Source organism: Aotus nancymaae, unplaced genomic scaffold (genome assembly GCF_030222135.1).
Source record: "Aotus nancymaae isolate 86718 unplaced genomic scaffold, 86718_ANA_hifiasm-v0.15.2.pri h1tg000029l, whole genome shotgun sequence".
Taxonomy (NCBI): Eukaryota; Metazoa; Chordata; class Mammalia; order Primates; family Aotidae; genus Aotus; species Aotus nancymaae.
In genome coordinates, this window is record NW_026988442.1 from 14,416,474 (window position 1) to 14,441,560 (window position 25,087).

A 25,087-nucleotide genomic window follows, 5' to 3' on the forward strand; every position below is an offset into this window, starting at 1 on the left:
AGGCTGGTCTCAAACTCCAAGGCTCAAGAGATCCTCCTGCCTCAGCCTCCCAAAGTGCTAGGATTACAGGCTAGAGCACTGTGCCTGACCAAAAGATGTTAAATATTTCAGAAAAAAAAACTGAGTTACGGCCGGGCATGGTGGCTCACACCTGTAATCCCAGAACTTTGGGAGGCCGAGGCGGGTGGATCACCTAAGGTCGGGAGTTTGAGACCAGCCTGATAGGAGAAACCCTATCAATTCAATAAAAAAAAAAAAAAAAAAAGAATTTTGAAGGCATTGTTTTGTTGTCTTCTAGTATCTTGGTTGCTGTTGAGCAGTTTTATGGTCTTGAATATAACCCATTTTTTAAATTTATTTTTCATTTATTTTTATTATTATTTTTTGAGATAGAATCTTGCTCTTTTTGCCCAGGCTGGAGTGCAATGGCACGATCTTGGCTCACTGCAACCTCCGCCTCCCAGATTGAAGCAATTCTCCTGTCTCAGCCTCCTGAGTAGCTAGGATTACAGGCATGTGCCACCTCACCTGGCTAATTTTGTACTTTTAGTAGAGAAGGGGTTTCCTCCACGTTGGTCAGGCTAGTCTCGAACTCCCGCCTCAGCCTCCCAAAGGTGATCCTCCCGCCTCAGCCTTCCAAAGTTCTGGGATTACAGGCGTGAGCCACCCCGCCTGGCCAATGCCTTCAAAATTCTAAAGGAAAAGTTATTTGAGTCTAGAATTCTCTATCCTACCCAACTATTAATTTGGTGCTAAACTAGAAAAAAGATATTTTTTAGAGATGGAATGACTCAAAATATGTATCTCATACACCCTTTCTTAGACAACTACTGAGAAAGTACTTCAGAAAAACAGAAAAAAAAAAATCAATAAAAAAGAGAAGGAGTCCAGGAGAGGAGGGATACAGAAGAGGAGATTTATGAAGGTAAGTTCCAGTATGACAACTTTATACCAGACCCAGAGAACAACTAAGACATACTTGGGTAGGATGAAAGATGTGTGAAAAAAATCTCCAGATATAGTGGAACAACTGGGGAATATAACAGTGATTGGCACCCAAAAACTAAGCAAAAAACCAAATAAGCAATAAAAGACGATTATTACTCCTAGGAAAAATAAAACGCAATACATGGAAGAAAAAAGTAGTCACAGTTACTACTTTGCCCAGCAGTGGAATAACACATATAGTGTCATAAAATATATTTGCTGATATTGATTTAATCAAAACTATGATGTTGGCCAGGTGCAGTGGTTCATGCCTGTAATTCCGCACCTTGGGAGGCCAAGGAGGGCAGATCACTTAAGTCCAGGAGTTCAACAGCAGCCTGGGCAACATGCAAAACCTCATCTCTATAAAAAATACAAAAATTAGCCAGGTGTGATGACAGGCACTTGTAGTCCTAGCTACTCAGGAGGTGAAGTGGGAGGATCAGCTGAGTTGGGGAGATCAAGGCTTCCATGAGCCATGATTGTGCCACTGAACTCCAGCCTGAGTGACGACCCTGTCTCCAAAACAAAACAAAACAAACAAGCAAGAAACTAGGATGTAACTACTATAGGAAAATCAGGCAAAGGTGGGAAGGGGATATTTGTACTAAAGAGCTAAATCTTTTATCAGTCCATAATGGGAGTACAATAAATAACATCTAAAATTTGTAATTCAGGAAATACAATATAAAGTCTTATTTATAAATATGGAACACTAGCAAAAGCCAGAAAGCAGTTGCTTCAAAGAAGCTGAAGTAGGGGTAGGAAGAAAGAGGAAGACTACTATTCTAATCATAAGCCTTTTAGAAGCTTTTTTTAAGAGGCAAGGTCTCACTCTGTCACCCAGGCTGGAGTGCAGTGGCATGATGATCATAGCTCACTGCAGCCTCAAACTTGCAACTCAAGCAATCCTCCTCCCTCAGCCTCCCGAGTAGCTGGGACTACAGGTGCACTGTGCTGGGCTAATTTTTTGTTTTGCAGAGACAAAGTCTTGCTATGTTGCCCAGGCTGGTCTCAAACTTCTGGGCTCAATGATCCTCCTGCCTTGGCTTCCCAAAGTGCTGAGATTACAAGTATGAGCCACCATGCCTGGCCTAGAACTTTTTCTTAAACTATGTTAATAGTGACTCTCTGAGCAGTAAGTTTTCAAGATGTTTTAATTTTTTTCCTCTTGCCTTGTCTACATTTTCTGAATAATCTTGTATTACTTGTGTAACTTTTTATATGTTTTTAAGTGTTGCATTAAAAAAAAAAAAACCACAGCATAAGTGTTACAAAACCTTGCATAAATCAGGGACTGAGCTTTGTACTCTCCCTTCAGGGTCTTACCTTTTATTGTAGTCAAAATGAAGAAAGCAATGAGGGTGTTGTTGATGGCACAGGTAGACTTGGCAACACAAGACAAAACCGTGTAAGGATTTAAGAGATAGCTGGGGAAGAACAAACATATTTGGCATTAGTAATCCTGACCAAGGAGTCCTCGACATTACAGCCAGGAAATTCCAAGAGATTTACTAAAAGCTCACATGAAGGAAGGCAACTTCTTAGAAATGAGTTTCCCCAAGTAAAAAGTAATAGAGTGGGGGTTGGGGCTGATGAGTAAAAGATACTGAACATGGAGTGCCTATTCTGTGCTATGGGGTATACGGAAAACTGTTGTATTTAATTGTCACAGAGATCCTGTAACTCGCAATAACATCATTCCAATTTTGCAGATGAGGAAACTGAGACTCAGGGGTAAAGGAACTTGCCCAAAATCTCACAAGTAAGTACATTCGAAATCAGGTTTTTCTAGCTCTAAAATGTTCTTTTCACTATTTTAGATTTCAAAAATGATTAAATTCTACCAATTCCCACAGAGCCACGTATCTTAAGAATGGCTGCATTTACCTCTGCGAACCAGGAAAGTACATTTTCCCTAATCAGGTTCCTAAGCCCTGACACAGGTCACACCAATCCAAAAGGTCAGAGCAGTTTAGATGTACCCTTCTTGTAGTTAAGCTGAATCCACAGATCCAGACTGCAAGGACAGAATAAGTATCTACTGAATTCAACAAGTCAGATGCCACAGAACTCCAAAGGACATCTGGACCCTCCACTAGGAAGAAGCTATGCTGAAACTCCTAGTCTTTTCCTGAGGTGGAAAAGGAATGGACGAGAAAATGAATATGAAATGCTTGTGAGTAAGGAAATCTTAGATGGTCATAATAAATTGTTTGTATTTATTTCTATCCCGCTTCCACAAAGGATTTGAAGCAGCTAAAATGAAAACAACTGAGGTACAGTGGCTCACGCCTGTAATCCCAGCACTTTGGGAGGCCAAGGTGGGTGGATAGCTTGAGCTGGAGTTCAAGACCAGCCTAAGCAACATGGCGGGACCCTGTCTCTACTAAAAAAAATAATAACAATAATACAAAAAACCCCCTTAGTCAGGCATGGTGGCACACACCTGTGGTCCCAGCTACTTGGGAGGCTGAGGTAGGAGAATCACTTGAGCCCGGGGGGGTGGAGGCTGCAGTGAGCTGTGATTGTGCCACTGCACTCTAGCCTGGGTGACAGAGTGAGACTCTATCCCCAAAACACAAAGAACAGATAAGAAAAAATAATAGTAAAGTAAAAATAGAAATAAAGAATCCAGAGCAAGGAAAACATAAATAAAAGGAGACAGTAAAGGCAATGGAAGGATGACCAAATGGGTATTCTACAGCACTATAATAATAATCAGCTTCAAATTTGGCTCTGAGTTTCCTGGCAGACAAAGTGAAAAGGTAGACCAGTTATGTAATTCTGGTTACCAGATAGGAAGAAACATGCCAGTGTCTCAGGAAGAGATTATGATTAGTATTCACAAATAAAGACCTTAAATCCAATACCTCCCACAACTGTGAGATTAGCAGTTCCACAGCCAAAGGCCTAGAAATTGTTGGTGGTTTTTTCAGCAATTACAGACAGGCTGGTTACATAATCTTTAAAGAAACAGCTGCTGCTATTACAAAACTACCCCCAGGACATATATAAGTCCATAAGGGATTCATAAAGTTGCTAAACTTCTGGTTCTTTTAAGGTAGACCCCACCAACATTTCTGAAATACACAGATTGGAACTGATAGTCCAAAATAGTTTGGTGGGAAGAAAAAAATGCCATTTCTAAATAGCAGGTGACGTTCAAGAAGCAGCTGCATAGACATCTATCTGGAATAGGGAGTAGGAAATCCACACACAAGACAGAGGGATGAATAAACTAGTCTCATAAGGCCCTTTTTAATTCTTAGGTTCTAAAGGCATATTTTTCCATGAGGAAACTTGTTTGTCTTGTTTGCTATGTATCCCTAGAAACTGGTATATTATTAATATTCAATGACTATATTAGTGGATTGAATAATTATTCACATTTGCCTATCTCAGGAGGATAAATGGAAATAACTCAAAAGAGTACAACTTAATGGCAACACTGGGTACTCCCTAGAGAATTCTTTCACAGAGCTTTAGTAAGTTCCAGTCTTCTACATGGGTCACCCTGCTGGAATGCATCTGTTTGGCACTTTAGTTTTATGAGCTACAAATGGGGGACTATATCGTACATGAAATGTAAGAGCTGCTTGAAACAGCAGCCACATAGAAACCAAACTTTTATTCAATCTATACATCACAATTGAAGAACTTTTTCTTTAGAAACACTCGTTATCTGTAGGCTGGAACCCAGATCAGCATGGAGTCAAAAAGCATTTGTGAAGGGTTTGATTGTGCACGGTCCTGTGTGAGTCTTTGTCCCAAGAGAGACAGAATGGCTCTGTGTCTTTTGCTGGCCAGAACAACAGAACCCAGTTGTGCAACAGAACTACAGCAAATACTTGATGACTAAGATTGCAAATCTCCAAAAGTACAACAAACAACATGGGAAAGTCTCATCAGATTTTCCTCGCATTTGCTGACACTAAGCCCTGTTTTGTCAGGAATACTTACAACAGGGCCACTTTCAGAGGGATGTAACGCATTTCCATAGGGGTTCGGATGAGTTCGGCCACATCTGGGGCATACTGGTCCAGTTCTAGGAGGAGTTTCTGCTTTTTGAACTAGAAAAGATAAAACACATGAAACAATTCACTTCCCATTGTTTTCGGACTGAAGACAAAAGTCCTTTCCATGGCCCACATGGCCCTGCCTGGTCTGAACCTCTCTAGGTTCATCTCACACTCACCCCTCCCAACCCCCTTTCTCCAGCCTGAGTGACAACCCTGTCTTTCTGGGTTCCAGCACCATGAACATGCTGCGTCCCTCCTATTCCCAGACTTTTGCATTTGACCTGGAACAATTTCTTCTTCTCTTTCCCTAGTGAATTCCCACACCATCCTTAGATCTCAGTTAAATCATCAATTCCTTAGGAAGGCACTCTCTCCCTCACCACCCCACACCCAGGTAAAATCTCCCTATTATATATGTTCTTTCATAGCATTGTTCACAGTTAATAACTTTTTCACTTATTTATATGATTGACTAATGTCTGTCTCCCTCACTAGATCAAGAGTTCCATGAGGGCAGGGACCATGTTTACTTGCTTACCATGTATGCCTAGCACCTGGCATAGTGGATAAACAACAAATATCTGTTGAATGGCTAAATGAATGACTTGCTGGAAAAGCAAAGTTCTTAGCCATTCGAAGAGTTATCATCAGTGGCCTAAAGCCTCCAAAGTTCCATCCATGAAGAAGTATTTTCAAGCAAGGTAGAATGATCCCAAATGTCACAGTATCTTGGGTTATGTTTTACTTCCACGGAGGAAGTGTAGAACGGCCATGATGATGAAGAGGAGGAAAGCTGGGTGTGGCTGGGCAGCTGGATAGTTAAGAGGGAGTGGGATGGGGTGGAAAGCTCTTGCCTTCTGCTGGTGTATTCCAACAAGTTCATGCGTGTGTTCCAGAATGAAAAAAAGGTAGGCAACCTTATAAGCAAACATGGGTCAGAATATAGATGAGAAAGCCTCTGAACCCAAAATATCGGTAGTCCTGTTGATTTAATGATCAAAGAATCTCATTTAGACAATATAAAATCAATGCTGCCAACTATTAAAAAACAGAGTATTTCAGAGGAGCCAAGATAGCTAGTGCTTAACTATCTGTGAATGACTAAAAATTTAATGATGAAGAAAGCATATCACACTAGAATATATGCTGCACTGTGCCATTTACATAAAGTTAAAAGATGCACAATAATATTATGCGTTATTTAGTAACATGGTAAAGGTCAAGGCCATGTGTATGATGATAACCACTAAATTCAGAACAGTGGTGTTGGTAGGAGGGGAAATAGGAAGATGAAAGTATCAGAGAGAGAGCTGCAGGAGTAAATTTTTTTCAACCTGAAAATAGGTTCAAAAGTATGTACTATGCTTTATTTTTGCATGTTATAGATCTTTCAAAATTAAATAAAAAATTTTCAACAAAAAACATTTTTAGAAGACCATCTTTCAGTTCAAAAGAAAATCAAGAAGTCATCACAGGAATACAGGTAACCCTAGATTTCTTGCATAGGTTTAGGTAGAGGCTTAATCTGAAAACCTCAAACAAATTTCAAAAGCCTCCCTTTGATCATCTGTTCTTCTCACAGTTGGCAGAGTCCAAGTTAAGAGGTGGGAATTATGATCAGTAAGATTTGTGGTGCCATTCACAGCTGGGGTTGTTTAATTAAAAGGACAAAATAAAAACCAAGGTGCTTTTATCACAGAGAAGGGGGCTGGCTCAGCAGTCAAGCGCTTAGTGAGGGCAGCTGCAACAGTGGTAGCAGGAAGGAGGCCCCACCAGCTAAGAGGTCTAGAGTTCTGCAGCAAAAAGAAAGCCGCCTGGAGTGGGTGAGATCCACAAAGACGGCTGTGAGAAAGGAATGGAGTTCATCCAGGGGAAGCCAGAGAGACAGGTGGGAATGCAGGCCCATGCCCCAGGCCGGAAGCCAGCCAGCACAGCTGCACTAAGAGATAGAGGCAACTACCAGGGACGTGTAGATCCTGGGCAAAGGTGACACTGTGCCAGCAATGGAAGATGTACTTCCTTACAACCACAATCTTCTCAAATACTTTAAAACAAAAAGTCTTCTGAAAGGAGTCTCCAAGAAAGAAGGCACATAGATCAGCAGTCCCCACATTCTCGGCTACCTTTATTGCCTCCCTCAATTTCACCAGCACAGGCACTATTATGGCTCTCCTCACAGGCCCAATATCAGCTCCCCTATGTGTAGACAAAATCCCTTTAAAAAACCGCTATTGCATCCAGCTAGAAACAGGAAAGTGGCTAAAATCAATGGAAATTTTTTATACAGACATGTATGCACCACCCCCCCACACACACACCCTCAAGAAAATATAAGTATAAAATGAAGTTAGGGTATACATTAAAATCTGAAGATTAATATTTCTAGATACATTCAGTAGTCTTGACAATTATAAGATTTAAAACAATGACAGGAGAGATTAAAAGTGATGTGAAGGGTAGTGACCTGGATATCTTACCTTTGTGATCACTAATCAGCTTGTAGACAGATGGTATGCTTTTCCATACCATTTTTTAATTTAAAAAAATTACGGGGTGGAGTCTTCCTTTCCTTCTACCCACTCCCCTATATAGCCCTTTCCTTGTCCCTTGAAAGATTAGGTTTCGCAAGGACATAATTCCCCTACTTCAAATAAAGGGCTTTTTCTAATCATTGAAGCTGTATCTACATTCATTTACATCCCCCAAAACTATGGTGGGGTGAGGAGGAGGAAACAGTCCTTCCCTGCCCCTAACTCCTCTCCAACTATTAGCCTCGGTACATTCCAAACTCAGGAGCCTATCCTCCAAATTTACAACCCTCTAATCACATTAAGGGGACACAGGTTTTTATCACCCATTATCAAACCACCTGCAGCTCTCTTTTATTTATTTATTTATTTATTTTACGCCCTCCGGAACCAGCCCTTCAGCCCGAAGGCCAGAGATCGGTGGGACACCTGCAGCTCTCTTAACACGAATTCTGAGTTCCAAGCAAGAAGCACCTCCTCAGCGAAGGACAGACTAGACTAACATTGTTTTTGTCAAGTGAGATAGATGTAAAATGTCATGATAACCAGCTGGGCACTATCAGCATTAAGTCCACAGGCTAAGAGCTGGAGAGGGGATGGGGATGCAGTCCCCTCTCTGCCCTATAGTTCTCCCGGATGCATCTGTGTATAGACATAGTAGTTTCATTACCAAGGATAAAAAGACTCAAATCCCAGCAAGACTTAAATACTTCTCAGGCTACGTGATGTGAACCCTTCTGACAAAGGGGAGAAGACTTAGAGGAAGACATGCTGCTATCCTATCTAAATCAACAGTATCATCAAAATCTGCCATTTAGAATGAGTTCATTTTTGACGTAGCATACATAAAACTCCTATTCTGATGAAGAAACCTAATGCTCTAATAGTCTGAAGTCTAAAAGTGAAGAAGAAACAAAAACATTTCAAATTTTACTTCAGTCTTGGTGATAACAGAATGTCCTGGTGCACTAAAAAACAGGGTAGTGACAACAGCATTTGGCTTTCTCTCTCCCTCTTTAAAATCATGCAAAGAAAAAAAACCAAAAATCTCTATATATTTCCAAATAAGCTCAGAAATAACAAATGAATTAAAATTATCAGTGATCTAAATTAAAGGCATCTCTCCTATTGATAGTGAAGCCTGACTTTGTTAGGCAATTAACTGAAATCTAGTTTCACAGCTTCCTCATAAACTACCCCTACCATTAAAAATTGTTTTGTTTTGGGACAGTGTTTCACTCTGTCACTCAGGCTGAGTGCAGTGGCACGATCACAGCTCACTGCAGCCTTGATCTCCCATGCTCAAGCAATCCTCCCGTCTCAGTCTCCAGAGCAGTTGGGACTACAGGCACGTACCACTCCTGGCTAATTAAAAAAAATTTTTTTTGTAGAGACAGAGTCCCACTATGTTGCCCAGGCAGGTCTCAAGCAAAAAATTGTTTTAAGTGAGGAGTGTGGGAGGTTTTTTGATGAGAATTGAGCAGGGAAAAAAAAAAAAAAATAGGGCCGGGCGCAGTGGCTCACGCCTGTAATCCCAGCACTTTGGGGGGCCGAGGCGGGTGGATCACAAGGTCAAGAGATTGAGACCATCCTGGTCAACACAGTGAAACTCCGTCTCTACTAAAAATACAAAAAATTAGCTGGGCATGGTGGTGCGTGCCTGTAATCCCAGCTACTCGGGAGGCTGAGGCAGGAGAATTGCCTGAACCCAGGAGGCGGAGGTTGCGGTGAGCCGAGATCGTGCCATTGCACTCCAGCCTGGGTAACAAGAGCGAAACTCCGTCTCAAAAAATAAAAAAATAAATAAAAATAAAATCTCTGAGGTCTAAAATTCTAGAATTCACCAGCTTCATCTGTCAATGATGACCAGTGACACAGAAAAGCAGACTGCTATTTCTGGTTCTATTACTTGGTAACAAAAGTTAGAATAAACCATAATCAGACAATGCCAGTGAGAGGCAGCCTTATTTCACCCCACCTAAATCCTCTCAGTGGCTCCCAGCCAATCAAGGAGGATTGTAGAGAGAGAGATACACACACACATACATGGGTAGTACACATGGTTAATCTGTTAACTTTCCCAGACCCCAGGAAAAGAAGAATGGTCTCACTATGCAATTCCCCTTGGCTATTACATATGGTTTAAGACTGAAGTTTACAACAGGCATTTAATACATGCCAAATTTTCCAATTAAGATTATTTTCTGCAGGGAGATAGAAACGACATTGAGAATCCAGATAGGCATAACAGTGAGTTAAAGAGGTGTATTTATCGTCCTTTATTAAAAAAAAAAAAGACTGGTAAAAGGACTGGAAGATTTTTAAGGGTCCTCATTAACAACAGGTAATATAACTGTTGTTCAGCGCTACTCCAGAAAGTCTGAACTTGCACAGGTGTGTGGATATTAATAGTTATTAATAAGCTACATAGATGAAACTGCCCCTTCTTTATCTGTTAGTAAAGCTGTCTTGTGGGTTTGGGGTTGATCATTCCAGGGCTGGCTGAACAGGTCAGAAGCTCCACCATCACTTCCTAGCACTTTAAAGCAGCTGGATCCTTAAGTATAAGATCTTTGATTTTGTGTCATAACAAAGACCAGAATGTTACCAAAGTCCACCAGCTTTGTCCCACTAAACTACTTACCAAAACTTTATTGAAGTCCTGGATTGCAAAATACAGGGCAATAGCAGTGAGTGCATCAGTTATCTGTCAAAAGAAAGAGAAATAATAGGAAACAGAACATAATTAGTGAGTGTAAGAACACTAGAGTGCTACCAGGGCTTGGAGTTTTGGGATAGTCATGGACTACCCAGCACTGAACTCTTACAATCAGGCAGAACTTCAACCCTCACTTAGATTACCCAAAGAAAAGGCCCCGTCAGGGAGGGCTAACTGGAAATCCCTGAGGATCAGGACCCATCTAGGTTCACTTCAGTTTATGGGCCACATCTGCTCTAGAATTGCAAATTACTTACGCTTTCTGTAAAATGGAAATAATACCCACTGCTTTGCAGGCCTGATGTATGTCAAGCACCTAGCACACAATAGGTCCTCAATAAGTAACAGTCATTATAATTATTAAGAAAGACCTCAGTGGGCTTCCTGAGTATTTATTGACTCAAATTTTCAATCCCAGACAAGTGTTTCAAATTGCTATGCTCTCAAAACATAGCCTTGTCATCTCAATTCTGAAGCTTCTCGCCCCTGAAAGTCTCAAGCTGTGTCCTCTTCTTCCATAATGACTCACAGAATCTCTTGGCAGAATGCTTAGGAAATTCAGAATGCCCTGACACTGGTATCACAATTAAAGCCAATCATAGAATCTCAGAGCTAGAAAATTTAAGACTATATATAGTCCAGAAACGAAATTCTAAAAAGAGTAAGTATTTGGAACTGGTTACACATCAGACTATTCCTCACACTTCCATAATACTGCCACAGTTGCACAAATTCAAAGTAAAGATGTAAGTTTTTGCTTTTATTTTATTCTCTGAGAAACTCCTGAGTTCCTAAGACAGATTTTTTTTTTTTTTTTCTTAAAAACAAGATGACAAGTTGGACACTGTGGTATGTGCCCATAGTCCCAAGTGCTGAGGAGGCTGAAATGGGAGGACCACTTAAGTCCAGGAGTTCAAGACCAGCCTGGGCAACACAGTGAGACCCCATCTCAAAAAAAAAAAAAAAAAAAGAGAGAGAGAATAAACTGCAAAATTTAAAAATATACACGTATCAATTTTATATGGAAGGTTACTTACCATAAACACCAATTCAGCATAGTCAATTAGGAAATGAAAGAGGTATATTATTAATGGAGTCTGCAGAGGAAAAACAGACATGTGAAAAAAATTAAATTAAACCTTAATTAGTTTCCAGAGTAGGGAGTGGGGAGAAAACTATGGTATCAGCAAACTATTATGCCAGTATTCTCCTTCCTGGAATACTGTTCTATGCCAGCTGGTTAATGTGCATACTGGGGAGAATAATTTAGTATCACTGGGCCATTTTGTGCTGCTGGAACTATCTGTTGAATTGAGTAAAGGAAATAAAGTCTGATGTGCTAAATACCCATTAAAGAACAAGTCGACACACTAAAGGTAAGAGGTAAATTGTAGCTCTATAACCTATATAATAGCCAACGGGAATTCTACAGAGAACCAAGATTGCTGACTTAATTTCACTCATAATTTCACTCACTGAACTTCTTCTGTTGTCTAATAAGTTTGTATAATTTTTTTTCTTTATTTCTTAAATTCTTGAGAATAGTTCAGAAAAGATTCATGTTATTTCTTCCTCAAAGATTTGGGAAAATTCACTCACTGTGAAGCCATCTCTGCCTGGGCTTTCCTTGAGAGAAGATTTTAAATTACAAATTTGATTTCTTTCACAGATAAAACATTATTCAGATTTGTTGTTTTTTCTTTGTCAGTTCAGGTAAGTTGTGTTTTTCTAGGCATTGGTCCATTTCATCTAAATTTTCAAGTTAACTGACAAAATTATTTATAGTATTTCATTTTTTATTGTTTAAGACAATAAATTTTCCTATGATTATGGCGTTAGTTGCATCACACAAGTTTTGATATGTTGGTTTTTTCTGAGATGGAGTCTCGTCACCCAGGCTGGAGTGCAGTGACACGATCTCAGCTCACTGCAACCTCCACTTCCAGGGTTCAAGCGATTCTCCTGCCTCAGCCTCCTGAGTAGCTGGGACCACAGGCACCCACCACCATGCCCAGCTAATTTTTGTATTTTTAATGGAGACGGGGTTTAACCATGTTGGCCAGGCTGGTCTCGAACTCCTAACCTCAAGTGATCCGCCTGCCTCAGACTCCCAAAGTGCTGAAATTACAGGTATGAGCCACTGTGCCCATCCCTTCATTTTTTTCACTATCATTCAGTTGAAAACATGCTATTTTTCTTTTTTTAAAATTTATTTTGGACAGAAAGAATCAAACATGAAAATATCTTCTAATTTCCACTAACATTTCTTCTTTGAGACTACTTTAAAATGTACTATGTTCAATTTCCAAATACTTGGGAGTTTTCTTTTTTTTTTTTTTTGAGATGGAGTCTCATACTATCACTCAGGCTGTTGTGCAGTGGCACAATCTCGGCTAGCTGCAACCTCCGCTCCCCCGGGTTCAAGCGATTCTCCTTCCTCAGCCTCCCAAGTAGCTAGGATTACAGGCACCCGCCACCACACCCAGCTAATGTTTTTCTATTTTTAGTAGAGACGGGTTTCACTCTGTTGGCCAGGCTGGTCTCGAACTCCTGACCTCGTGATCTGCCTGCCTTGGCCTCCCATTCTTTATATATATATATATACACACATATATATATGTATGTATGTATGTATGTGTGTGTGTGTGTGTGTGTGTGTATATATATATATGTATATATATATTTTTTTCTTTGGGGAGGCCCGTGGGGTAGGGTACCAGCGGCCGCCCTCTATTTATATTTTTATAATTTCTTTCTGGCTTAACTCTACTGTGGTCATAGAAAATCCACTATATGATTCAAACCATTTAAAGTGTGTTGTGACTTGCTTAGTGGCCCTTTATATGTCAACTTTGGTAAGTGCTGCATGTACATGTGAATACGCATACCAACATTTATGGTTGCATCATTCTACATATGGCATTTAGGTTCAGTTTGCTAAGGATTTGTTCAAGTCTTCTATATCCTTATTGATTTTTTTTGGTCTGTCTGTTCTATCGATGACTGAAAGAGGTATGTTAAAAATCTCCCAGCCAGGCACAGTGGCTCATGCCTGTAATCTCAGCACTTTGCCTGGCTGAGGTGGGAGGATCACTTAAACCTAGGCATTTGAGAACACAGCCTGGATAACATAGTGGAACCCTGCCTCTACAAAATATTTTAAAAATAAGCCATGCAAGGTGGCATGCACCTGTAATCCCAGGTACTCGGGAGGCTGAGTTGGGAGAAATGCTTGAGCCCAGGGAGGTGGAGGCTGTAGTGAGCCTTGTTTGTGCCACTGCAGTCCGACCTGGGCAATGAAGTGAAACCCTGTCTCAAAAAATAAAATAAAATAAAATAAAATAAATAAAATCCCCACTGTGACTGTCATTTTTGTTCTATATAGTTTGGAGCTATGTAATTAGATGCAGTTCTACGTATCTTCTAGGTACAGTCATCTTTTTATCATTATAAAATAATCCTCTTCATCTCTAATAAGGTTTCTTGTCTTAAAATCTTCTTGATTTGATAGTACAGTTACATCTGCCTCTTTTGGCTCTTTGCAAAATGTAGTTTTTTTTGTCATTTTATTTTCCACCTTTCTGTGTCCTTATATGCAAAATGTTTTGGTTTTTTTTGGGGGGTGGTTTTCTGAGACAAAGTCACCTCCCACCAAAAAAAAAACAGTGGTGTGATCATGGCTTACTGCAGCCTTGACCTCCCCAGGCTCAGGTGATCCCCCCTACCTTAGCCTCCTGAGTAGGTGAGACTACAGATGTGCACCACCACACACAGATAATTTTTGTATTTTTTGTAAAGACAGGGTTTCCCCATGTTGCCCAGGCTATTTAAATAAAAATCTTAGTAAATTTTGAAAAAATTTCAGCCATAATCTCCTCAAATACTGATTCTGCCCCATTCTGTCTCTTCTCTCATTCTAGAACTCCACTGATACATATGTTAGGTTGTTTACAGTATTTTACTGTGTTTCAGATCTACGGTTTTTTTTCTGTGTTTTCTATTCTTTTCTCTCCAAGCTTCAATCTAGGTATTCTCAACAGACCTTCTCTTCCATATTACTAATCTTCTCTTTAGCTTTGTGTAATCTGCAGCTAAATTAATCTATTACCTTTTTTTTTTTTTTTTTGAGACGGACTCTTGCTTTGTCACCCATGTTGGAGTACAGTGGTGTGATCTGGGCTCACTGCAACCTCCGCCTCCCAAGTTCAAGCACCCAGGTTCAAGCGATTCTCCCACCTCAGCCTCCCGAGTAGCTGGGATTACAGGTGTGTGCCACCACGCCCACCTAATTTTTGTGTTTTTAGTAGAAACAGAGTTTAACCACGTTGACCAGCCTGGTCTTGAACTCTTCACCTTAAATGATCTATCCATCTTGGCCTCCCAAAGTGCTGGGATTACAGGCATGAGCCACTGTGCCTGGACCATCTATTATATTCTTAATTTATTATGGTTTCCATTTCCAGAATTTCCATTTGATTCATTTTTTACATACCCTGGTGAAATTATTCTGTTTATTTTTCGAACATATTAATCATTGATTATAGCTATTTTATTTTATTTTGGGGGGGATAGGGTCTCACATTGTCACCCAGGCTGGAATGCAATGGCACAATCTCAGCTCACTGCAACCTCCACTTCCTGGGCTCAAGCGACCCTCCCACCTCAGCCTCTCAAGCAGCTGGAACTACAGGCACATACCACCACACCCATTCACTTTTTGTACTTTTAGTAGAGACAGGATTTCGCCATATTGGCCAGGCTGGTCTCGAACTCCTGGCATCAAGTGATCTACTCACCTCAGCCTTCCAAAGTGCTGGGATTACAAGCATGGGACACTGCATCTGGCTGATCACTGCTATTTTAAAGTTTAAGTAGTTTGATCACTTCAATATCTAAACCACCTGTCAATCTGTTTCAAGATTTATTGCCTTTTTTTCTGTCTCTTGTTATGCTTAGTGATTTTTTTTCCTTTCCTTTTCTTTTTTTTTTTTTAAAGAGACGCGGTCTTGCTATGTTGCCCAGGCTGGAGTGCAGTGGCTACTCACAGGCACAATCCCACTACTGATCAGCATGGGAGTTTTGACCTGCTCCGTTTCCGACCTGGGCCAGTTCACCCCTCCTTAGGCAACCTGGTGGTCCTCTGCTCGCTCCCTGGAGGTTACCATATTGATGCCAAACTTAGTGAGGACACCCAATTGGCATAGCCCACTACAGCCCAGAACTCCTGGCTCAAACGATCCTCCTACCTCAGCCTCCCGAGTAGCTGGGACTACAGGCAAGTGCCACCGTGCCCAGCTTTTTTTTTTTTGAGACAGAATCTTGTTCTGTCATCCAGGCTGGAGTACAACGGCATGATCTCAGCTCACTGCAACCTCCATTTCCCAGGTTCAAGTGATTCTCCTGCCTCAGCCTCCCGAGTAGCTGGGACTACAAGTATATGCCACCATGCCTGACTAATTTTTGTATTTTTAGTAGAGACATGGCTTCACCATGTTGGCCATGCTGGTCCTCAACTCCTGACCTCAGGTGATCCGCCAGCCTCGGCCTCCCAAAGTGTTGGGATTACAGGTGTGAGCCACCACGCCCGGCCAATGCTTGGTAATTTTTTATTGAATGATGGACATTATGTATGAAAAACTATAGCAGCTCAGATGAGGGTATTTTCTTCTGGAAAAGATTTCTTTATTCTGTAAGTACAATAGAGTTGTTTCACTTTAGGGATCGAGCTAATTTGAAGCTGGATTTAGTCTTTGTAAAACTAGTCTATATCGATCTACCCTTAGTCCTAGTGTGTAGTCCTTCAGAAGTTCCAGCCTAAAGGAAAGTCCTTTTCCAGAGCCTTGCCATTTTGGTTGGTCCTGCACTCAAAGTTTTGTTTCCCCAGCACCCCGAGACTGCCAGTAGCTCTGCTTAGCTTCTTGGTCTCTAGCTAGCCAATTTCTGTTCTGCTTCTCTGCCTCTCTGCCTGTGTCACTTACAAATTGGTAAATGCTTCAAGGACAAAGCAGCTCAGACTGTGGATATTACTTTTGGTAGTTCCCCCTCTGGGATCTTAGTCCCTGGAGTCCTGGCTATCTTGGTGCTTTCCAATGTCTTCCAGCAGATGTAGGTTTTTTTTCTTTTTTTCAAATTCATCCTGCTTTTCTAGCTGTTCTTGGCAGAAGGGTTGGTGTGCTACTACAAGCCCATTCACCAATCCACCAGAACCAGAAGGGAAGTGCATGACTTGGTTTTAGTGAGCCCATGCTGATGACTCAGGAGCACTTCTTCCCAACACTAAACCATATGCACGAATGTGTCCTGTAACACTGTAGATGTTATTGACAGGCTTTTTAGTGAGAACAAGTTAGCTGGTAGAAAGAACAAAGACTTCGGAGTCACATTCGAATTTAAATCCAGGTTCCAGACAGGTTTGGTGGCTCACACCTGTAATCACAACACTTTAGAAGGCAAAGGTGGGAGGATCGCTTGAGGCCAGGAGGTTGAGACCATCCTAGGCAACAAAGTGAGACCCCCATCTCTACAAAAAATAAAAAAATTCACTGGGCATGGTAGCATGCATCTGTAGTCCCAGTGATTTGGTTTATTTTTATTTTTGCTTTTTGAGTCACAGTTTTACTCTGCTGCCCAGGCTGGAGTACAGAGGTATAATCATGGCTCACTGCAGCTTAGACCTCCCAGGCTCAAGTGATCCTCCCAACTCAGCCTCCTGAGTAACTGGAACTACAGGCACATGCCACTACAACCAGCTAATTTTTTTTTTCTTTTTGATAGAGACAGAGTCTCATTATGTTGCCCAGGCTGGTCTTGAACTCCTAGGCTGAAGCAATCCTCCCACCTTGGCCTCCCAAAGTGCTAGGATTACAGGCAAGAGCCACTGTGCCTGGCCTCAATTTGACAAATTTTGACCTATGTGTACACCCATGAAACCACTGCAATCAAGAAAGTAAATATATCCACCATTCCCAAGTTTATCAATTTCAATGCTCATCCCAAGGAACCATCTTTGTTTCAGTGATTTTCACTATTAGTTTTGTTTTCTACCCTTTATTTCTGCTCAGATCTTTATTATTTCTTTCAATCTGCTTACTTTGAGTATAATTTTATCTTTTCCTAGTAAAAGGTAGAAGCTATGGTCATTGATTTGAGGTGTTCTTTTCTAATATAAGCATGTAGTGTGATAAATCTCTCCCTAAGTACTACTTAGTGACATCCCACATATTTTGATGGGTTGTGTTTTCATTTTCATTCATTTCAAAATACTTTCTAATTTCCTTTCTGATTTCTTCTTTGATCCATGGGTTAATTAAGACTATGTTACTGAATTTCTAAATATCTGAGGAATCTCTAGATACCTTTCTGGTATTTTTTATTTAATTTCATTGTGGTCAGAGAATATATTTTGTATAACTTGAATCCTTTTAAATTTATTGGGCTTTGTTTTATAGACCAGAATATGGTCTATCTTGCAAATGTTCCATGTACATTTGAAAAGAATTATGAGTTTTGCTGTTATTGGATGGAGTGTTCTATAAATGACAACTAGGTCAAGTTGGTTTTTTTTTGTTGTTGTTTTGAGACAGAGTTTAGCTTTGTTGCCCAGCTCACTGCAACCTCTGCCTCCCAGGTTCAAGAGATTCTCCTGTCTCAGCCTCCTGAGTAGCTGGGATTACAGGTGCATATCACCACACCAGCTAATTTTTATATTTTTAGTAGAGATGGGGTTTCACCATGTTGGTCAGGCTGGTCTCAAAACTCCTGACCTCAAGTGATCCCCCTACCTTGGCCTCCCAAAGTGCTGGGATTACAGGCATGAGCCACCATGTCTGGCCCAAGTTGGTTGTTATTCAAGTCTTTTATTTCTTTGCTGATTTTCTGCTGCTTGTTCTACCAATCATTGAGAAAGGGATATTGAAATCTCTATAATTGTGTATCTATTTCTCCTTGTAGTTCTATCAGTCTTTACTTCATATATTTTGAAGCTCTGTAATTTGGTACATAAATATTTAGGATTATTATCTCTTTTATAATTACGAAATGAATTTTATCCCTGGTGATACTCTTGGCTCTGAAGTTCCTTTTTTTACAAGCTTATTGTTTGTTTCTATCAGAAGTATAAGCACCATGAAGCCAGGGACTGTGTCTTGTTTTGTATCACTAACACCTAGAAGAGTAGCTGACACTTAGTGCATATTTAACAAATCTTTACCAAAGGAAGGAGACAAGGGAGGGAAGGATTGTAATGCATCTGCTGAGAGAGGTAGGCACTAGGAGTAGGTGATAAGAAGGGGCCAGCACCTGTTTTGAAGACATCACAATGAGTCAAATGAACACAGAGGCAATTTGAAGAGTGTGACATGAGCCATGAAAAGGATAAGCGAAAGATTCTTTGGAAGACTAAGGTGATAAGAGACAGCTTTCTAGAGGAGACAAAAACCTGAGCTAATATCTGAATATTAGTACCAACCAAAGAAATAGAAAAGAATGGTTCTCCATAAGGAGACAATAGCATGAGCAATGACATCTCTAGGTGATAGAGAATATGGAGCTGTGGCATAATGAAAGTGTGTCAGAAATCTCTCAGCGGGTTATTATTCTGCCTAGGAAACCTACTGCCCATGGCCTACAGAATACTGAGCCCTCGTGGCAAGTGGGTTACTCTTTGGCATGCCCACATACATCTGTTCCAATAACTGAACCGTGTACTTACTAAGAGTTTCTTGGCCAAGCCCGGTGGCTCTTGCCTATAATCCTAGCACTTTGGGAGGCTGAGGCAGATGGATCACCTGAGGCCAGGAGTTCAAGACCAGCCTGGCCAACATGGCGAAACCCTGTCTCTACTAAAAATGGAAAAATTAGCCAGGCGTGGTGGCATCTGCTTATAATCCCAGCTACTCAGGAGGCTGAGGCAGGAGAATTGCTTGAATCTGGTGGGGGGGTGGAGGTTGCAGTAAGCCAAGATGGTGCCACTTGACTCCACCGGGGCAAAAGAACCAAACTCTGTCTCAAAAAAAAAAAAAAAAAAAATTAAAAAAGAGGAGTCTCTTAAGTCGTTCCTAACCTGTTTCTGCCAGTAGTTCTTGTTATCCCAGTTTGGTTAGATATTAACACAGAGATAATAAAATTGAAATGCAAGACAGTTGTTATTTTTATGAAGACCAAGTTGAATGCTTTTAAAAGATTAGCTAGAAGAGCCAAAAAACAAAAACAAAACAAAATGGTCCTCAAAGTACATATGAGAGAGATAACTATAAAAATTAGGGCTAGCCGGGCGCGGTGGCTCACGTCTGTAATCCCAGCACTTTGGGAGGCCGAGGTGGGTGGATCACGAGGTCAAGAGATGGAGACCATCCTGGTCAACATGGTGAAACCCCGTCTCTACTAAAAATACAAAAAATAAGCTGGGCATGGTGGCGCATGCCTGTAATCCCAGCTACTCAAGAGGCTGAGGCAGGAGAATTGCCTGAACCCAGGAGGCGGAGGTTGCGGTGAGCCGAGATCGCGCCATTGCGCTCCAGCCTGGGTAACAAGAGCGAAACTCCGTCTCAAAAAAAAAAAAAAAAATTAGGGCCAAGGACAGTGGCTCATGCCTGTAATCCTAACATTTTCGGAGGCCAAGGTAGGAGGATTACTTGAGCCCAGGAGTTCAAGACCAGCCTGGGCAACGTAACAAGACCCCCATCTCTACAAAGAAATTTTTAAAAGTTAGCCAGCAGTGGTGGTGCATGCCTGTAGTCCCAGTTACACAGGAAGCTGAGGTAGGAGGATTGCTTGAGCCCAGGAGCTGTAGTGAGTCAAGGCTGTAGTGAGCCGTGATCATGCTACTATACTCTAGCCTGGGTGACAGAGCAAGACACTGTCTTAAAAAAATAAAATAAAAAAGGCTTGATGTGGTGGTTCATGCCTGTAATCCCAGCACTTTGGGAGGCTGAGGTGGGCAGATCAACTGAGGTCAGGAGTCTAAGACCAGCCTGCCAACAGGGTGAAACCCCGTCTCTACTAAAAATACAAAAATTAGCCGGGCATAGTGGCAGGTGCCTGTAATCCCAGCTACTGGGGAGGCTGAGGCAGGAGAATTGCTTCAATCTGGGAGGCAGAGGTTGTAGTGAGCCGAAATTGTGCCACTGCACTCCAGCCTGGGCATCAGAGCAAGACTCTGTCTCAAAAAAAAAAAAAAAAAAAATAGAAGGTACATTGTCAAATTAGAAAACTTCCTCTTTAAAAGGATATGGCCAATAAGAATGGAAAGGGTAGTGGAAAGAAATGTGGTGGATGTAGTGAGGAGGATCTTAAGGGCTTTGCATGCCCCTCTAAGGTATCTGGCTTTTATCCTGAGATCAGTGGTGAGCACTCAAAGGTGCAGAGCAAGACAGTGATAAAAACAGATTCACACTGTAGAAAGATGGCTCTGACTGCAGAATAAAGAGTAAATGAGCAAGACTGAATGCAGAAAGACCTGTCAGGAAGCTGTTGCTGTAACAAGAGATCATGCAGAGCTAATTAAAAGTGTTTTTACTATTCTTGAGAGCCAGTTTTAAATAAAAATTAGCTCAGCATGATGGTGCACAGTGGTGGTCCCTGCTACTCAGGAGGCTCAAGTAGGAGGATCACTTGAGCCCAGGAGGTCGAGGCTGCAGTGAACTGTGATTGTGTCACTGCACTCTAGCCTGGGTGACAGAGTAAGACCCTGTCAAAAGAAAAAAAAGCTAATTTTATGGGTTAAGTAGGCTTTTGTGGGCTTTCTAAGAAAACAACATTACTGCCATTGTTTTCATGGGAAAGCATATTCCAAACAACAAATTACATGCTAATAAGCATACAACCTATTTGTGGACTGAGGATTGTTTGCAACTTATTTGCCATTACAAATGGTAACTTCTACAGAAGACTTATCTGCTTCACCAGTTACAATCTTAATCTGGATCATTTCCACTGCAATTGCAAAACCTCTTTCTTATGCAGAGGACATCTAAAAACGGGCTGTTTCTAAATATGACTGTCAACAATATATCTTTTCAAATGTTTGTACAAAACAGAGGTTAAGCTTTGGTATCTGTGACTATAAACTACTCTTGGTACCCAGAAAAGAAAATAAGAACACTTACTTCATGAAATACTGCTCCAGCATATGGAGATACTCCCAAATCCAACAGTGAAAGACCTTCAACCACTGAAAAACAAGACATACAAGTTCACTCAGACTCAGCAGGCAGCTATACTTTTAGATACCCCAAGAACCAAAAAGGTCCTCAGAGTTTATCTAACCCCCTTTACCTCATCCCCAGTAAGTGGCTTTAAGGAAACTCTCTTCCACAGACAGCATCCTTTCTCATCATGGGCAGCACTCAACATAAGGCATGTTATGTTAAACTATATACTTCCTTCTAGTTCCTTGAAACTCTCACCCACTCTAAAAATTGTCTCATTTATGCATAATCTTCCCCATTTCAAAGCATAATAAGAGAACAAATTAGAAGCTAGTGAGAAATGTTGCCATAGTGTGAGGAAACGGGCAGTCACTCTCATATGCTGCTCATTTGAGTGACATTTGTATTAACTTTTCGACGGGGCAATATGTGCTTTTTAAGTGTGTGCCTTCTGACCCAGATAAGATCGTTCTTAGGGCAGTTTATCCTAGGGAAATAACTGGAAAAGTGCCCAAAAAGGATGTTCCTGACAGTGCTCAGAGTACTGAACAATTAGAAATAATCTCAATGTCCATTAATGGAGATTTATTTAAATGAACTATAATACATATCTCTATATAATGGAATACTTTATGGTTATAATTATACTGCATTATAAATAATAAATAAATAAGTGGAAGAGAAAGGGGAGCTTTTCCCTACAGAGAATTCTAAGGATCAAATGTAGAAGAAACAATGAAATAGAAAATCACCACTTGGCATACTCCATCCATAGTAATAATCACAAAAGACAAGTACCATCAATGGATGCTAAAATTGGTGGGCAAAAAATATGAGAAACAGAGTATTTTCAAGGGGAAAAATAATTTTACATGGGCGGTAGCTCACACCTGTAATCCCAGCACTCTGGGAAGCTGAGGCAGGTGGATCACCTGAGGTCAGGAGTTCGAGACTAGCCTGGTCAACATGGTGAAACCCCGTCTCTACTAAAAATACAAAAATTAGCTAGGTATGGTGGTGCACACCTGTAATCCCAGCTACTTGGGAGGGTGAAGCAGGAGAATTGCTTGAACCTGGGAGGTGGAGGTTGCAGTGAGCCAAGATTGTACCACTGTACTATAGCTTGGGCGACAGAGTGAGACTCCTCAAAAAAAAAAAGGGGTAACCTCAGTCTAATTGTGAGAAAACATCAGGCAGACCCAAATGGAAACATAAAATAACTGGCCAGTACTCTTAAAAATACTAAGCGTAGGCTGGGTGAGGTGGCTCGTACCTATAATCCCAGAACTTTGGGAGGCTGAGGCAGGTGGATCACAAGGTCAGGAGTTCAAGACCAGCCTGGCCAAGATGGTGAAACCCCATCTCTACTAAGAATACAAAAATTAGCCAGACGCGGTGTTGGGTGCCTGTAGCCCCAGCTACTCGGGAGGATGAGGCAAGAGAATCACTTGAACCCGGGAGGCAGAGGTTGCAGTGAGCCAAGATTGCACCATTGCACTCCAGCCTGGGAAACAGAGTAAGACTCCATCTCAAAAAAAAAAAAAAATTAAGCCTATATACGTCTACTATGTACCCACAAAAATTAAAAATAAATAAAAATTTTTAAAAATGTTAAGTCTGAGGAAGTATCCCAGATTAGAAGAGACTAAGGAGACAAAATGACTAAGTGCAAAGTGGAATCACAGATTGGAAAATGGCCCAGAAATGGACATTAGTGGGGCAAAGTGATAAAATTCTAATAAAGCCTATAATTAGTTAATAGCATTGTATCAATGTTAATTTTCTGGTTTAGGTCATTGGACTATGGTGATGCAGAATGTTAACATTAGAAGCTGAATGAAGGGTAAACAGGAACTCGACTATTCTTGCAACATTTAAAAAAATCTAAAATTATTGCAAAATCAAGACTTAAAATTAAAAAATGTACTAGAGATCTATATTTACTGAAGAAAAGCAACCCATAAAATATTCTTAAATGAAAAGCAGGTCAAAACACAGCGTATAAAATATGATAGAGTTTTTTTTTGGTGATTTTTTTTTTTGGTGATTTTTAAAAATGACTATTTTAGCAATTTATCTTGGCTTTACTAATTTATTTTCCTTTCCAAATTTTTTGGGGGCTGAGGGGGTACATACTCGGTTTTGTTACATGGGTAAATTGCATGTTATAGAGGTTTGGAGTGCAGATTTCATCGCCCAGGTAATAAGCATAGTACCTCATAGGTAGCTTTTCGATCTTCACCCTCCTCCCATACTCCATCCTCAAGTAGGCCCAGGTATCTATTGTTCCTTTCTTTGTGTCCATGTATATTCAGTGTTTAGCTTCCACTTATAAGTGAGAATATGCTGTATTTGGTTTTCCGTTCTTGCATTAATTTGCTTAGGATAATGTCTCTAGCTCCATCCATGTTGGTATAAAGGACATGATCTCATTACTTTTTTTTATGCTACATAGTGTGCCATGGTGTATATGTATACCACATTTTCTTTATCCAGTCCACCATTGATGGGCATTCAGGTTAATTCCATGTCTTTGCTATTGTGAATACTGCTGTGATGAACATACACATGCATGCATCTCTATGGCAGAACAATTTATATTCCTTTAGGTACATATACCTAGTAATGGGATTCCTGGGTCGAATGGTAGTTCTGTTTTAGGCTCTTGGAGAAGTCTTCAAACTGCTTTCCACAATGGCTGAACCTAATTTACACTCCCACCAGCAGTGTATAAGTGTTTCCTTTTCTCCACAACCTTGCCAGAGCCGATTATTTTTTGACTTTTTAATAATGGTTATTCTGACTGGTATAAGATAGTATTTCATTGTGGTTTTGATCTGCATTTCTCTAATGACTAATTATGTTGAGCATTTTTTCATATGCTTATTGGCCATGTGTATGTCTTCTTTTGAGAAGTGTCTGGTTCATGTCTTTTGCCCCCAGTCCCGCCATTTTTTCTGAGACAGGGTCTCACTCTATTGCCCAGGCTGGAGTACAGTGGCATGATCAGGGATTGCTGCAGCCTTGACATCTCAGGCTCAAGCGATCCTCCCAACTCAGTCTCTTGAGTAGTTGGGACTTCAGGGGTGCATTACCATGCCCAGCTAATTTTTGTATTTTTTGTAGAGATGGGGTTTCACCATGTTACTCAGGCTGGTCTCAAACTCCTGGGCTCAAGCAATCTCCCTGCCTCAGCCTCCCAAAGTGCTAGAATTACAGGTATGAGCCACCATGCCCAGCCCTTTGCCCATTTTTTTTTTTTTGAGACAGAGTCTCACTCCGTCACTCAGGCTGGAGTACAGTGGCATAATCTTGGCTCACTGCAACTTCTGCCTCCCGAGTTCAAGTGATTATCCTGCCTCAGCCACTGAGTAGCTGGGATTACGGATGCCTGCCACCAGACCAGCTAATTTTTGTATTTTTAGTGGAGTCAGGGTTTTATTATGTTGGCCAGGCTAGTCTCGAACTCCTGACCTCAAGTGATCTGCCTGCCTCAGGCTCTCAAAATTGCCCATTTTTTAATAGGTTTGTTTGTAGAGTTTTAGATTAAATTCCTATAAGCATTATTCATTTAATTATTTGAAAGAGAATGAACATGTATTCAATGAGAAATGCCTGGAAAAATAAATATTTAAATGTTCACAATGACCATTTCTGGATAAGATTACAGAAGATGTTTGATTT

General features: G+C 40.8%; 1 protein-coding gene across 3 annotated transcripts in view; it reads right to left on the bottom strand.

The window, feature by feature from the left end:
- PIGU (phosphatidylinositol glycan anchor biosynthesis class U) overlaps positions 1 to 25,087 on the bottom strand; it is a 106,934-nt gene that overhangs the window by 67,071 nt on the left and 14,776 nt on the right. The window contains exons 2-6 of one of the 3 annotated variants that reach the window (XM_012455149.2): positions 21,362 to 21,426; positions 11,294 to 11,353; positions 10,182 to 10,244; positions 4,951 to 5,060; positions 2,317 to 2,417 (exon numbers count right to left, since the gene is read on the bottom strand). In XM_012455149.2, the coding sequence (XP_012310572.1) occupies positions 2,317 to 2,417; positions 4,951 to 5,060; positions 10,182 to 10,244; positions 11,294 to 11,353; positions 21,362 to 21,426 (399 nt within the window). The remainder of the gene's footprint in view (positions 1 to 2,316; positions 2,418 to 4,950; positions 5,061 to 10,181; positions 10,245 to 11,293; positions 11,354 to 21,361; positions 21,427 to 25,087) is intronic. The other 2 variants (XM_012455151.1, XM_012455150.1) reach the window with 2 other exon arrangements.